Source organism: Fukomys damarensis, unplaced genomic scaffold (genome assembly GCF_012274545.1).
Source record: "Fukomys damarensis isolate Sample0158 unplaced genomic scaffold, DMR_v1.0_HiC HiC_scaffold_13, whole genome shotgun sequence".
In the NCBI taxonomy this organism is placed as follows: Eukaryota; Metazoa; Chordata; class Mammalia; order Rodentia; family Bathyergidae; genus Fukomys; species Fukomys damarensis.
This window is the reverse complement of record NW_022900925.1, coordinates 11400986-11415429: the sequence shown is the minus strand read 5'-3', so window position 1 is coordinate 11415429 and position 14444 is coordinate 11400986. Positions and strand designations below refer to the sequence as shown.

General features: G+C 42.5%; 3 protein-coding genes across 6 annotated transcripts in view; 2 read left to right on the top strand and 1 right to left on the bottom strand.

The window, feature by feature from the left end:
• Positions 1-252: 252 nt before the first annotated feature.
• Positions 253-4380, top strand: LOC104849407. The gene is given in 3 exon segments (XM_010605834.2): positions 253-532; positions 535-651; positions 654-4380. Coding segments are annotated over 3 exon segments (306 nt in total). The 5' UTR covers positions 253-492; the 3' UTR covers positions 803-4380.
• Positions 4381-5501: 1121 nt separating this feature from the next.
• On the bottom strand, positions 5502-9852 carry Mis12 (MIS12 kinetochore complex component). Of its 2 annotated transcripts, none has more exons than XM_010605838.3 (2): positions 9765-9852; positions 5502-6494 (listed from the first exon to the last, which is right to left on the bottom strand). In XM_010605838.3, the coding sequence occupies exon 2, from the start codon at positions 6457-6459 to the stop codon at positions 5839-5841; it is 621 nt and encodes a 206-aa protein (XP_010604140.1). In that variant the 5' UTR covers positions 6460-6494; positions 9765-9852; the 3' UTR covers positions 5502-5838. The 2 variants fall into 2 exon arrangements, with proteins under 2 accessions (XP_010604140.1, XP_010604139.1); XM_010605837.2 differs by lacking the exon at positions 9765-9852 and adding an exon at positions 9399-9466.
• A 172-nt stretch (positions 9853-10024) lies between these two features.
• Derl2 (derlin 2) overlaps positions 10025-14444 on the top strand; it is a 16078-nt gene continuing 11658 nt past the window's right edge. For 2 of the 3 annotated variants that reach the window (XM_010605839.3, XM_010605840.3), the window contains exons 1-3: positions 10025-10335; positions 11153-11218; positions 13643-13716. In XM_010605839.3, the coding sequence (XP_010604141.1) occupies positions 10243-10335; positions 11153-11218; positions 13643-13716 (233 nt within the window). In that variant the 5' untranslated portion in view covers positions 10025-10242. The remainder of the gene's footprint in view (positions 10336-11152; positions 11219-13642; positions 13717-14444) is intronic. The other variant, XM_033762833.1, reaches the window with a different exon arrangement.

Sequence of the window (14444 nt, the reverse complement as noted above, 5' to 3'; positions counted from 1 at the left end):
TAAATTTCAAGTTATCTACAAGATCGTTTTTTCAAGTATTAGAATTATTTTTTAAAAGATCTCTCAGTAAACATTTCTTTGGTCTTGAGAAACTGCACGCAGCTGGGAACCTTGTCGCCCACATTTCTGCTTCCTGCGTGCTGATCCCCCGTTTAAGTGAGCCCTGTTTGAGGTAGCACTTAGTGGCTCACACATCCTCCCCGCGAGACGCCAGTCTGGTTGCCACGGAGACAAACCTAGCTACTCACTGACTTGTGAGCCTGCCAGGTTTCTGGAAGCGAGAGATTCAACCTCTGCAACAGGCTGTGGGCGGAAGGCGGAGCTCAGGGAAAGCCACTTCTCTGCAGAGGCCTGGCCTCGCTGGCTCCGCCACCCCTCCACCCGGGGGTTAGAAATACGCGGCTGCGTCTGTAGCTGCTCGGACAGAGCCTACCTAGACTTGACTGACCGCCCAGACACAGCAGACCCATCTACCCGCGCTAGGCTAGGCCAATGGCTGACAGACTCTTGCAACGCAAGCCCTGGGGCGCGGAGCGAAGTCCGAGGACTTGTTTGACAAGCCTCCCCCGGAAAAGCCCTGCGTTCCCAGGTCGGGGTCGGCCGCTGGCAAAAAGGCACAGGGAGTCCGCGCGGGGCCGCCTCCGAGGGCCACCCGAGCACCCCGCCGGAAGAGGAGACGCCTCCCCTGGACGAGCGCTGCTATCTCTACCATTTTCCGCACCTCTCCATCTTTATCTACGCGGCCATCGCCTTCTCTATCACTTCCTGTATCTTTACCTATATCCATTTACAGCTTGCCTGAGTGGCCAGGGCGGGACGGGGTGTGTGCAGGGCCGACGGAGGAGGGAGGATAAAAGGGCTCAGTATGTGTTTTGAAGATGCGCTGCATCCCCTTCCTCTAACTTTCCATGCTGTTTATTTTCTTCTGTTGTTGCTTGCTTTGTCTAACTGTCCATCCGTTACTGTATCCGTCAGAAACGAAATAACAGTGCTCTTTGCACCTGCAGGTGCAGGGACGAGGCCACAGAACTAACGTCTAGAAAACTGTGGTGTGATTGAATCTCGTTTATAATTAGGGTTATGTCTCTGTACGCTTACTTTGCGATGTGGGGACATGCGCAGCTGAGAGCCCAGCATTTCGTGTTTGGAGAGCGCAGAACAAGCCCAATCTTCTGTTTCTTAAGGGACCCCCCCACCTTCCTGAAGGGGTCCTGCGGGGAGGGTTAGCACTCTGGAACCCTGTGACGCTGCACTGCCCCCAGAAGGAGCCAGCTGTGCTCGCAGCTGGCAAGCTCGGGCAGCAGTAAGGTCTGGTCATGCTGTGGGTTCTTCTGAGGCTGGGCAAGGTGAGGCGTTTGAGTGCTGCGCTCCCCAGGTCTTTGAGTTTGACCCAGACTGTGCGCATTTTCTTGCCTTAGCCTTTGTTGTCCTTACCAGAAGAGCCGTGCCTAGGACATGTCCTGACCTCGTTGAACCTGCGGCTGCAGACCTCCAGGGACCGGGGCCCAGCTGGAACACTCCAAAGAATGAGACTTCTTGTGGGAGGGTTGTACCTGGGGCCTGAGCCCTTCTGGAGCTTTGAGAATCCATATGAAGAGGCCCAGGAATGTCAGTAACAGAGTTTGTGCCGTGGGGGGTGTCATCTCAGATGTAAAAGGACTAACAGGAGCGCCCACCTGCCTTGTTTATTCATGAATGTCAAATGCGGCGCTTCAATACTGCATATATCTTATGGAAATGTCTGTAATTGTGTTAGCCCTAATGAAGGTACCTTAAGTACCTTTTAATTCTCTTATCAGTTACCCCTTAATTTCCAGCTGTCTTACTTCCCTGTTGCTGGGACAAATACCCAACACCCACAACTTACAGGAGAGATTCTGGCTCAGTTACAACCCATGGCCAGCTGGCTCCAAGACAGAAAGGCATGGTGGAAGGGCCTGGGCAGAGGAAGATAGCTCACATCATGGAGGCCAGAGAGCAGGGAGCAGGGAGAGGCCAGGGAGGTCAATGTACCCTTTCAGCTCACCCACCAATGACTCACCTCCCCCAACAGGCTCCATCTCCTAATAGCAAGTCAGCTATAACCCCATCACTTAATTACCTTCCAAAAGCGCCACCTGTGAGCACATGGGCCTTTGGGGTCATTCGTGATCTAAACCTTAACTCCCAACTGCACAATGCACCTTTGTCAGACTTGCAGTCTGCTTCAAATTTTACTCCATATTTTTACCCCTGTACTGGGAGGACTCACGGGCTTCATACTGAGTTATATCCACAGCCTTTTTCGACAAGGCCTCCCTAAATCGCCAAATTGCCCAGGCTGAGCTCAAACTTGTGGTCCTCCTGCCTCAGTCTCCCCGAGTACTGAGATTACAGGCGCATGCCATCATACCCACTACCCCATTATCCTCCCAACATCACCGTCCTTTCAAAACAGATTTCACCCTTATAGCTTGAGGCACAGTATCTCCCTCTACTAGAGAACCCTTAATGGCATCTTTCACTGTATTTCCTCAAAACATACCAGCCTAATTCAATTGTCCGCTAACAGCAGAGCCGCCACCACTGTACTACTTACTTCTCTGTGGCATTTATGCACTTCTGGTTTAGCGCAGCTCAAATAAGCTTTGGAATTTGCTCCCTGGTTCAGCTAGCCCAGGCCTTTGTGTTTTCTAATAGGGCCTTGTCGTTTCCATTCTTACTTCCCATAATCCTGTATTACCGAATGCTTTGGTATCTCAACCTTATATACTTTCAGTGCTATGTGTAAGACACCAACTATTCATCAATATCAGCCTGTACTTCAGAGTTTACAATAACTGCAAATTATGTCTCCAAGGCACCACAAAGGTTTCCACTTTTTAATCTTGACCATTGGATCCTCTACTAATCCTTAGTATGGATTCTCATCGTATCCCAGTGTCTGGTGTTCTTCATTTGACCACCTTATTTTCCATTCATATATCCTTTCTTATCTCTCATCTTACAATCATTTAATCCCCCAATATCATTGCCTAATCTCTCCTGATAGAATCCTCCTCTTGGTTCCCAGAGCCAAAGTTCCTATTCCTCACATTACTGTACCGTATCATAGCCCTTCCTGTTCTCCCAAATCTGGATCTCCATTTTCTACTCCTAATTCAAATACCTATCTGGTTCTTTCAACTATATTATTAATATACTGTTAATGTACCATTAATATAATGTTGCTTCTACAAACTTAAAACTGGCTTTGCCATTCTAAATATCCAGCTCTATGCTGGAGATGTCGTTTATTGGTAGAACAATTACCTACCATATGCAAGGCCCTGGGTTGGGTCCCCAGCACCACAAAAACAACTAATATTAAGACCCATTTGACCCCCTTCGTTTCTCAAATTCTCATCGCTTCAGTGTTGTACTCTATCCTTACATTTTCCCCATTTGCCATCCTCAAACTTAATCACTTTCTTTCCATTCCCCACATCCTCTCCCTATTGGCCTACTACTTTGTTCTGTACCTGCTCACTTTCTTTGTAACTTCTGGTTGTACTGAGTTCTTTTGGTCTGTTTTTTTCTAATACCAAATTGCTACTACTCTCACACCATTCTTTAGCATCATGTTTGGCCTGACCAATTCTTATCATTTGTCCCAGAACATGTGGTCACATATGCCTTCATCATTCACACATTCCCTGGTGATTGCTTCCCTATACTGAGTTCTCAATTGTCTTCTAACTGTTGAGCTTACAGTACGAGGTCTTCTCCAAAATATCAACCTTTTCCCTGTTTGCTCACTACTGATGGATAGCTTTTTAAGCATCTGACCATAAAAATGAACATGCCCACATTTTGGGTCTTTATGTCTTGTTGCTCTGTTCCAGGGTGCTGGAAGTATAGCCCAGTGGTATGGTAAATGCTTAACATGCACAATGCTCTGTACCACCATAACAAAACAAAAGTTAAAAATTTAAGTCTTATTGGCCTGGCTGAGACTATATGCCCACCTCTGGTCAAAAGGCATTACGAGCTGGGCATGGTGGCACATGCCTGTAATCCCAGCACTCAGGAGGCTGAAGCAGGAGGATCGCTGCACAAAAGGCCAGTGATGCTCTTGCCTCCCTTCTGAGTGCTGGAATTACAGGCATGCACTACCACACCTGGCTTCAAAACTAACTTTAGTATGAAAAACATTGATAAAAAAATCTAGTCAAGCCAGGCACAGTGGCATAGCCCTATAATCCTAGTATTCTGGGAGGCTGAGACAGAACTGCAAAATCAAGCACTGTCTGGGTAACTAAGAGAATTAGTTCAGACACTGTAGCTTCAGTGCAAAGTGTGTTCCATTCCCATTACAAAACAAAGAGAAAAAACCCTAAGAGTCAGTAAATGTAAATTTCATTATTGGGTATATCCCATACTTTTCTTTTTTTTTTCTTTTTGGTGCAGGGGATTGGACTTGGGTCCCTGCACTTGCAAGGCAGGTAGCAGAACCACTGAGCTAAATCCCCAGCTCCAGTGCTTCCTTTTCCAGTGGGATCTGCTTCTTTTCTGTCCAAGGTCTTCTATTGCACTCCAAGGTAGCAAACTGCTTAACATCACTAGGATCTTGCTTGTGGAAAAGATTTATTCTAGAAACAAATAATTGTTTTTCAGACAAGGTCAACTTGTAGTCCTAATTGGCTCTGAATTCACTATGTAGCCCAGCGTGGCCTTGAATCCATAATTATCCTGCCTGAGCCACCCAACTGCTGGGATTACAGACCTATGACACCATTTTGATCACTTCTTCTGATACTTTCTTCTTTCAACCAGTTATTAACTTCCTCATATAAGAGACAAAAGCAAGCCCTCTACGTTAGTTGTTCCACAATGTAATGACTAGTTTAAAAAGTTGCCTGTTTAACCCTTTACTTTCAGTTAAGTCCCCAATGTATGAACATTCAAGTTGCAAACTTTCACAGATAACAGACCTCATTTTATGAACATTCATAAATGAAACAAATTGCAGAAGTAGCTCACATGCCTGCTAGACTGTCACAGTTGTACTGCTGTGTGCCTACTGTACAGTGAGATAGTGTACAGTAGTACAGTGCTCAGTCAGAGCCCAGCATGTCCAGAAACAAGAGGAAAAGCAGTGGTGATGTGGAGGGGACTGCTAGGAAGCACAAAGCAATAACCATAGAAACAAAAGTGAAGATAGTTGAGGGAATGGACTGAGGCAAAAAGATAGATGTTGCTCATTCTTCTGTGTTTAATTTATACTTTACATTGTATATTTATCTCAAAGACTTGTAAGACTCACTTTGTCAGACTTAAAAGCAAATTTGACTTACAAATGTTACCCAGAAAGGAACTTGTTCATAAATCAAGGACTTATTATATTTGGTTAATCCAAAGACTAAGCCAAGCCAGGCATGGTGGCACACGCCTGTCATCCCAGCACTCAGGAGGCTGAGGCAGGAGGATCGCTGTGAGTTCGAAACCAGCCTGGGCTACACAGTGAGTTCCAGGTCAGTCTCAACTACATAGTGAGACCCTGCCTCAAAAAAACAAAACAAAACAAAACAAAAAAAGAATAAGCCAAGAGGATCAAGGTCACAAAAGGACTCATGACCTAAGCACAATTTCATTTTTGGCCATAGTTTCACTTCTTTGAACTTGCTGCCAAATGAGTCATTATTACATCAAGAATCCCTTCCCAGCTGTTGGAAGTCTCTAATGAACAGATGTTTCTGAGACTAGTTCAAGGTAGTACACAGATACTTTAAGAGAATGGACAGAAAAAAAGAATAAGATATAGAAACCAAAAAAGAGTGAAGAAAATCTTTTTGACAGACTCTCTTTACCATATAGAAATTAAGATATTTTAAGCTTTTTACTTTCCTTTTCTACACTGTCTCTAATATTCTGGAGTTTTCTGGAGTTCTGGACAAAGGACACCAAACTCTCCCTAAAATCACTAGTCCCATGATCTCTGGCAACATTTTCAAGCTCATCAAACAAAGTCAAGGTCTGTTTGAGTTTGGCCTCAACTACTTTTTGCTCTTCTAATTCTGCAAGAAGGGCTTGCTTAGTATATAATTCAGTCTTATACTTCTCCTGTAACTCTTTGATTTCTTTTTGGAGAAGCTGGAATTCTTCCTCACTATAAGGATTCGTCTCCTGACATTTATCTTCAGGAAGCAAAATGTTCGGGGGAATACGCAAAATCAACTGCAAAAATAGTTGCTCCATTTTGCCAAAAAGGTTATCAAAATGTCCTTTCATGAAGCAAAGAAACTTCTCTGTGCATTTACGAATCTGGACTGGGCTAATGTCACAATCTGGGATGCCCTCCAGCTTCTTCAAAATTACTTGTTCAACAGCCTGCATCACTTCAAACAGGTAGTCTTGAAATGCAATGTAGATCCTAAGCATGCAAGTTTGTGGTGTGAAGCCGAAGAACTGGGCCTCATAGGTCATTGGATCCACAGACATCTTGCTTTATTTGGCTATTCTCAATTGTGAAAAGCCTGCAAATGTAAAAAGAAAATTTTCATTTGGATAGAAAAAAATCACAAGGAAAGAAACAAATCATACGATTACAAATAAAAAGTTTGTTTGTTTGTTTGTAACTGGGGATCAAACTCGGGACCTTGTGCTTGCAAGGTTGATGGTGGGACCACTGAGCTAAATCCCTGGCCCCAATAAAAAAGTTTGTGTTCCTTGATACCTGATATTATTTCTATCCTTACTTGTTCACAAAAGGATATAAAAGTTTGCCTTTCTGAGGCTCTTTCCCCAATCTAGACCCTCTCCCTAGCTTCCATCATTCATTTCTTCTACTTTTCATTACTGAAGACTTAAGCATATAGCTCAATCTTCTAAATTGATATTATCCTGGATGGATTTAGAGTTTAAACAGATGACCTATATGATACCCTAGACCGGTGATGGTGATGAACCAATGGTAATAAATGGCTGAACACAGCATGTGTCATAGGTTTGCCACCATGGCCCTAGACATTCTGGAGCTTCAGTAGCATGTACCTCTATCTTCTGTGCCACCTGGGTCTTGATAGTTATCACTTTTCTCCCTAATAGCGCCTACTTTTTGTTTTTAACCACAACCTCCTATGTGTTTCTTCGAACTGTCATTCACACATTCACACTGAACTTAATCTTTTAATCCTTTCTTGCTCTGTCTCTCACATCTTTCTCCATTCCTTTTAGACCCTGTGATCCATCATTTACATACCCCATTCTAAATGTCCTCCATTCCCTTGTCTTTCAATTTACCCATCTATGAAAAAAAACCCAATTAGAAGATAAACAAGCCACTTACTAAGAGGCTTGATTTTTAAAGGGTCTGGGAGTCGTTCCTCTCTATTATAAACATTTAGGAAATTATCACTCTATATCCCTGTCACTGAGGGAGCTTAACCTGGCATCTTTGTCCTAGCTCTAACCATAAGACAGTTTTACTACTCCTTCAGATTAAAGGAATGTAGCTAATATAAACCAGTATAAAATGCCAGGTGAAATTAGGATGAGGTTCTGGAAAGAACTGCAGCAAAGAGTCAAGTCTTATAAGACAGGATGCTAACAATCTTGAGAATTTATGTACGTAACAGTTTAAAGTGGAGTTGTTGTACCTGTATGGCTGTATAAGAAGGTAGAATTTGTTTTTATTTCATTTACAGATTATCTACAATCCATTGTAATCTAGTTATGTTATTCAATAACAAAACTGCTTTATTTTCTCTTTGCAGAGGACTCCCTGGTTAGCAGGATTTTTATTTCAACACCTCTGTGCCTCCAGGATCAAGTTTAAATCCTTCCAAAATGACTTACAAGGGCCTTTATCACATGAGCCTTATTAATTACACTGCTCTTTTTAAGTACCTTACATGGGCATAACTGACCTTGATAGTATTTCTCTTTTTGATTCATTTAAGTAAGTCCTCTCTTATTATTCTACTTTGCGTTTCCATCCTTGGAACCTAATCTGATTTTAACATCCATCTTTTCAATTCAACTTTTTCTTTAGATAGGTGTTAGATCCTTAACAATAGTTTTATAAATGTATCTTTACATTTTTATTTATTTATTTGGTACCAGGGATCGAACTCGAGACCTTGTGCTTGCAAAGCAGGCGATGGAACCACTGAGCTAAATCCCCGGCCCATCTTTACATTTTTGTTTGTGATCATTTCATATTATTATAGTCAAGTTTACTTCACTGGTTTCAACTAAAGCATTAACATCAATTTTATCATGTATATCTATATAGATATATAGATATCTCACATCATTTATTCTTGTGACAAATACCTTATTTGCTTCCAGCATCTTACTACTATAAATGTAATGAGCATCTTTCCATGATGTATCCTTACAGACTTGCCAGGTATTTTCACAGGTAATTGCTGGGCCATACTTTACTCACACTATTTCACCAAATACTGTGAAAATATCCTCCAGAATATCTAGGTTGGCTTATACCCTCTTGCAGCAGATGAGAATTTCTTTTTCATATCTTTGCCAACTCTTGATACTATTCAACATTCTAATATTTGCCAATTGGTATATAAAAAATTGTTTGTAAAACACTGTCATTTTGAAAATATCAACAATCTGGCCAGGCGTGGTGGCTCATGCCTGTAGTCCCAGCACTCAGGAGGTTTTGAGGCAGGAAGACTGCCTCAAGTTCAGGGCCAGCTTGGGCTACCTAGTGAATTCAAGGCCAGCCTGAACTACAAAGCAAGATCCTATCTCAACAAAAATAAACACTTGTATTCTACAATACTCTAAAACTCTTGCCTCAAAATTTCAACCACTTCTGGATTGTCTCACAATTTGTAGCCAATTTTAACCAAACCCTACACTGAAAGAACCACTATAAACCAAATTTCCAATTCTCAAAAAAAATTCCAGTCTTGACTGTGTTCCCTATTATGTCAACGTTTTGTTGAGGTAGAGTTCTCCCTTCCTGCGATAAGCAATAAACCAGCACTGTTTTCTCAACAGGTTAGATTTCTGTCAATTGCCGAGTCCTCTCTTGCTTCCCCTGGTCAGAAACAAACTGGCCTAGGGATTACAAGACTCAAGATACTCTCCTGCCTCAGCCTCCAGAGTAACTGGGCCTATAGGCGTGCATCACCGAACCTCACCTTAAACTTTTTACTTTTTAAAAAACCACTCTCTCCAACCTTTTGACTCCTTCTTGTATTACCAGACTTGATGGTCATTCCCTCGTTCCAAAATTTTTCAGTATTTCCTTGTACACCAACCGAGTTTAATATGAACTTCTTAGCCTCCTCCGTCACCATCAAGTTAGTCTTTCCCACCAAATGGAGCTGTTTCCTTTCCCTGGTGGAGGCAAGGCTTGGGCAAATAGTTCAAAAACACTGAACTGAGGACACACCCACTCCTACTTTTAAATTTCCATCAGGACCTCTGTCTAGTCAGGTTCCATCGTCCTGTTTTCTCTGCTAGACTTGGGAGTCCCGGAGATTAAACGCGGGAAAAGGCCAGGCCATTTTAGACAGTTTAGCCGCCGAAGAACCCGCGACTAAACCCGCTGAGACCTAGAACGCGCAGAGCAAGAGGGGCTCCAGGCCAGCTCTGGGCTCCCGTCGGGCCCTGCGGCCCCGTTGCATGCTGGGACCTAAAGATCGGCGCCAGCGGCCCAGCGGAGAAGCTAATCCAAGAAGCCACTCCGGAGCCCCTGCGGTGATGCCTAACCCAGTCCCGCCTCCCCTTGTTCCTCCTCAGAGAAAACGCAGCCCCGAGGCATTTACCGTAGCAACCATAGAAGTGATGAAGTCGACCACACGCTTCACCTCCTTTCACACAATCGCAAGCAGCCAAAGATGGGCGGTGGCGATGGTCCTCAAAACTCCAACTGCTTTAAGAGCGTCCGTGAACTAAGCAAAGGCGGGATGCTATCGCCATCCTGATTGGCTAGCTGTCGGAACGGAGTGGGTACGTTGATTGGTGACCGAAAGAGGCCAGGAAGGAAAGCTAGCTGTGGCCTGCTGGGATTGGCAGAAGGAACCGGTACTTTCTCTCCTTTCCTCTACGTCAGTGGGCGGAGAAAGAAGACCCCTCCCAGCCCCCCGCGGAGACGCAACTGGTCATTGGTGAATGAGCGGTCCTTTGAGCGCTAGCAATGAGTGGACGGCCGATTGCGCGGCGCTGATTGGACAGCAGTGGGCAGGTTAAAGGCAGGGGCTTTTGAGTCCACTCCGCCCCTTGGGCACGCTGGCGGAAAGGAAGATGGCGTACCAGAGCCTACGGCTGGAGTACTTACAGATCCCACCGGTCAGCCGCGCCTACACCACTGCTTGCGTCCTCACCACAGCTGCCGTGGTGAGCAGTTTCAGAGCGCCGCCTTCTAATTTCCGGGATGGATGGGACTAGTTCTGTAGAAAACTGGGATTTGGGCCTGGGGGACTCTCAGAAGGTCTGGTCCGAGGGGTGGGCGGAGGCTAACTCTAGGGCTCGGAATAGATCCTAGAATGCTAATCCAGTGACCTAAGAAGGGTGGGCTGCTTCGTGGGGAATCAGGTCAGTTGCTGAGATGAAATCAGAACCTATAGCGGGTCAGGGCTGAGGGAGCCGCCCACCCAAACAATCTGTATGAGATCTTTAGCGATTGTCTGGTTTTTCCGTAGTATCTAATGGAAGAAAGTCCGCTAAGTGAGGAGACTTGGGTATTGGATATAGAACGCTGGAAATTATCGAAAAAGAAACATTAAATAAGAGGGTCTGGGGATGTTAAGGGGCGGGCTGACGGCACCCAGCCCTAATGGTAGCAGGGTCTCGAATCTCAGTTATTTTGAGTTGTGTTGCTTCACCCAGCTGTCCCAGGTGCTGACCACATGGTGGGCAGATTGGTAGCAACTGCTTTTACACCTCCTGTGTCTGCCTTCGTGCCATCCTCAAGTTTTGCAAAATAAAAGTTTCATATTGCTAGGTATGAATATACAAAGAATTGATATAAAGAATTGTATTGAAGATACAAAGAATTACGGGGGCAGTTCTAGAGGATTCTCTACAAGCCTTATCTCTGATCTAAAAAGACTTAAAGTGACTGAAAATTGCTGCACCTACTAATCTTGTGTTGAAAATGACAAAATTTTGTTTCTTGATTGATTTGTTTTAAGGAGTTCTTTTTCTATTTCAGCAGTTGGAATTGATAACACCTTTTCAGTTGTACTTCAATCCTGAATTAATTTTTAAACACTTTCAAGTAAGTGTTCCATTTAAGTATAGTTACTGTTCCCATTTCTTCTTGTTTTCGTTACTTATAGCAAATTCTGCCATATAGTGTCTATTGTTAAAAAAGAATCCATTGGCAACTTTTGATTATAAGTCTTATTGATATTGTAAAGCAGCCTGGGATACCCTTTAGAATCAGGGAACTTTTAAGAGATTTCCAAGCTCTTCATCATATACCAGATCACAATCACCAAGGGTAGAAATTTAGGATCTGTACTTTTAAAGTTTCCTGTATAGTTTTGCTAGATATCACTGGTAAAGATTTAGCGTTGTAGTTTAAGAGGAGAATGACCAGCTAGCTGCCCAGGGAGAGTCACACAGGATGACCCTGATTTGTTCAGTTACCGTCTGGGCACACCCACCAACTTTTTTTTATGGTCCAGCTCATAAACTCCTGTTGTGGTAGTGCTTTTAAATTGATCCTTCTCCAGGGATCAGCTCATACTAACACAACTCTAAGAGACCAACATCTAGAATAGTATGTTGGTTTGTTAGACTACAGTGGGAAATAGTGATTAAAATGCTACTCCGGGATGATCATATATACTGTATGTGGAAGAGAGACTCTAAAAGCAGTAATTCTGCTGCTACACATGGTATTCCCTATCTCAAATGTATTGCATTTCCTGTGTACTCACTGAAATCCAGCTTGCCTTTCAAGATGCAACTTTTATGTGGCCTCATTCTTGTCTTTGCTCCTTTCCTTACAGTTGTTTGCCTTCTCACTATCATATTTCCCCAAAAATAATACCTACCTGGAAAATAAGCCCTAGCATGACTTTTTGGGATGCTCATAATATAAACCCTACCCCCAAAATAACCCCGTTAAGAGAGTCAGTATGTTTGTTGCAACACACAACAGATGCATTGAATTATAGAATAATATTAATGTATAATTAAATATAAATAATATTGACATTTATACTTAAAATGATAATATAAGTTATAATTATTTGTTGCAGCGCCTTTGGACAAGAGGTAAACACCTATGTAAACAGAAGAACTCAAGACTTATTGTTGAATGACCAGTCAGAGCACAGACACAGCACAAAAATAACAATGTGCACTTAATAATTCATAGATAAGGTTGGGTCTGATATTAGTCTTCATAATCCAGTATGTCATGTGTTGTAACAGACATACTTTATGCGCTCTGTTAAATAACCTTTTTCTGAATTTTAGTGCCTACAGTTTTTCACTTGTGTGTGGACCATCCTTAACTGTCATATTTTGGTGCCACTCCTGTCTCATATGTTTTCAGTTAACACTTGATTTAATGAAAACTTTGTGGAGCCTAGACTACAAGAGGTCATGAGTTGAGTGAAGAATTCATAAAGTCAATGGTAGCTGTGTTGCTAATGCACTAGGAACGTGGACAAGAAGTGCTCATTTAAGGAGAACTCATTGCTGAACATGAGGAACTGGGGCCAGTGATTCTACAGGAAATGGAGTTGCAAGAAATTTGGCCAGAATTTGGGGTTTGGAATTATGACAGTGTTCCAAAAGAAGATGACATGACTGTATTTGAATAAATGTAGACTTTTGTACATGAATAAAAATAAATGTAGATTGTTGTACATAAATGTAGGTTGTACATGAAAAAAACAAGACATTACCTGAAAATAAACCCTATTGCATCTTTTAGAGCAAAAATTAACATAAGGCTCAATCTTATTTTGGGGGAAATGTGGTAGGATGAGGTTCAATAGCTACTGATACTGGAGAAATTTATGATACATGAAGCTATTCTCTGTATCGTCTTGTCACAGTCCTCTTCCTTCAGCACTCATGGGGCATTTGCCGTAGCTCCAGCCAGGTATTGCTTCTCTCTTGATTTGACTTTGCTTGATGTTAGACTTGAAGATGCTGCATCTGTATTTGAAGTTAGGTGTTCTGGATTTGAGATCAGAGTCTCTACAAGCTATTTATCCTTGGGCAAGCTATTTAAAGTTATCCGAGTCTTCTAGTTACATGAAATGGGAATGCTAGTGTCTGCTTCTTTGTGTCACAGGATTATTAAGATGGTGAGAGAGTAGACTGTGTTTAACACTTTAAAATGGTAAGAACTCTACCAGTGTGAATGGTTGTGGGTGTAGATGGATTCAGTAGAAAAGGATGTATCAGGGTACCCAACATGAATGTGAATCCTTTTTATCTCCCAATTAGACTCGTAGAGCCTTACTCTGAACAGTTGACTGTTCAGACTAGAACTTGAGTATTTGCCTCTGATCCCTGAAGTTTTACCTTGTATCTGTGGACTCAATAGATTTTGATACTTTATGTATAAAAGCACTATTTTCTGTTCTGCAAAGTAGGATGCCTTTTAATACAGAAATGTTTCCTGGTAATGTATTTCATTTAATCCATTTTTCTCTTGATTTTGTTTTTCCTACAGATATGGAGATTAATCACAAATTTCTTATTTTTTGGGCCAGTTGGATTCAATTTTTTATTTAACATGATTTTTCTGTATCCTTTATTAAGTAGAGTCAGCATCAAAACTTTAGGGTATAAGAAAAAGCAGTTAAATTCTATTAAAAACTATTAATTCTTTTACTTATTTTTGATTTCTGGGTCAGTGGAACATAGAATAATTGGTTAGATTGTAATGTTTTTTTATTTTGTTTTGTTTTTTGAGGCAGGGTCTCACTACGTAGTTTGGTCTGGCCTTGAACTTGGAGCAATCCTCCTGCCTCTGCCTCTTTGAGGGCTGGGTTTATAGGAGTATACCCTAGCATGCCTGGCTAGATTGTAATGTTTTGAAGATGTTTGTAGCTTTTTACATGGAAAGTTCTAATCATAAGAAAATATCACTACTGTCCTTAAGTTGCTTACAAATCTGATCAGGGAGAGGAGATAATGATTTAATTGAAACATCAGGAGGGTATGGAAATGAGTTCATGAGAAAGGGGGACTTGAGATCTTGGATTTTAATTGCTAGTTTTACTGGTAGAAAAGACAATGCCTCCATATCTGCCAGGCTTGCCTTGTTCTAGTGTGTTGAAAGACAAGAAGAACCATCCATGTTCAGGTAAATGGTAGTTTTGACCACTGTGCCAGGTGTGGTGGCGCATGCCTTTAATCCCAGCACTCAGGAGGCTGAGGCAGGAGGATCACTGTGAGTTCAAGACTAGCCTGGGCTACATAGTGAGTTCCAGATCAGTCTCAACTACATAGTGAGACCCTGTCTCAAAAAA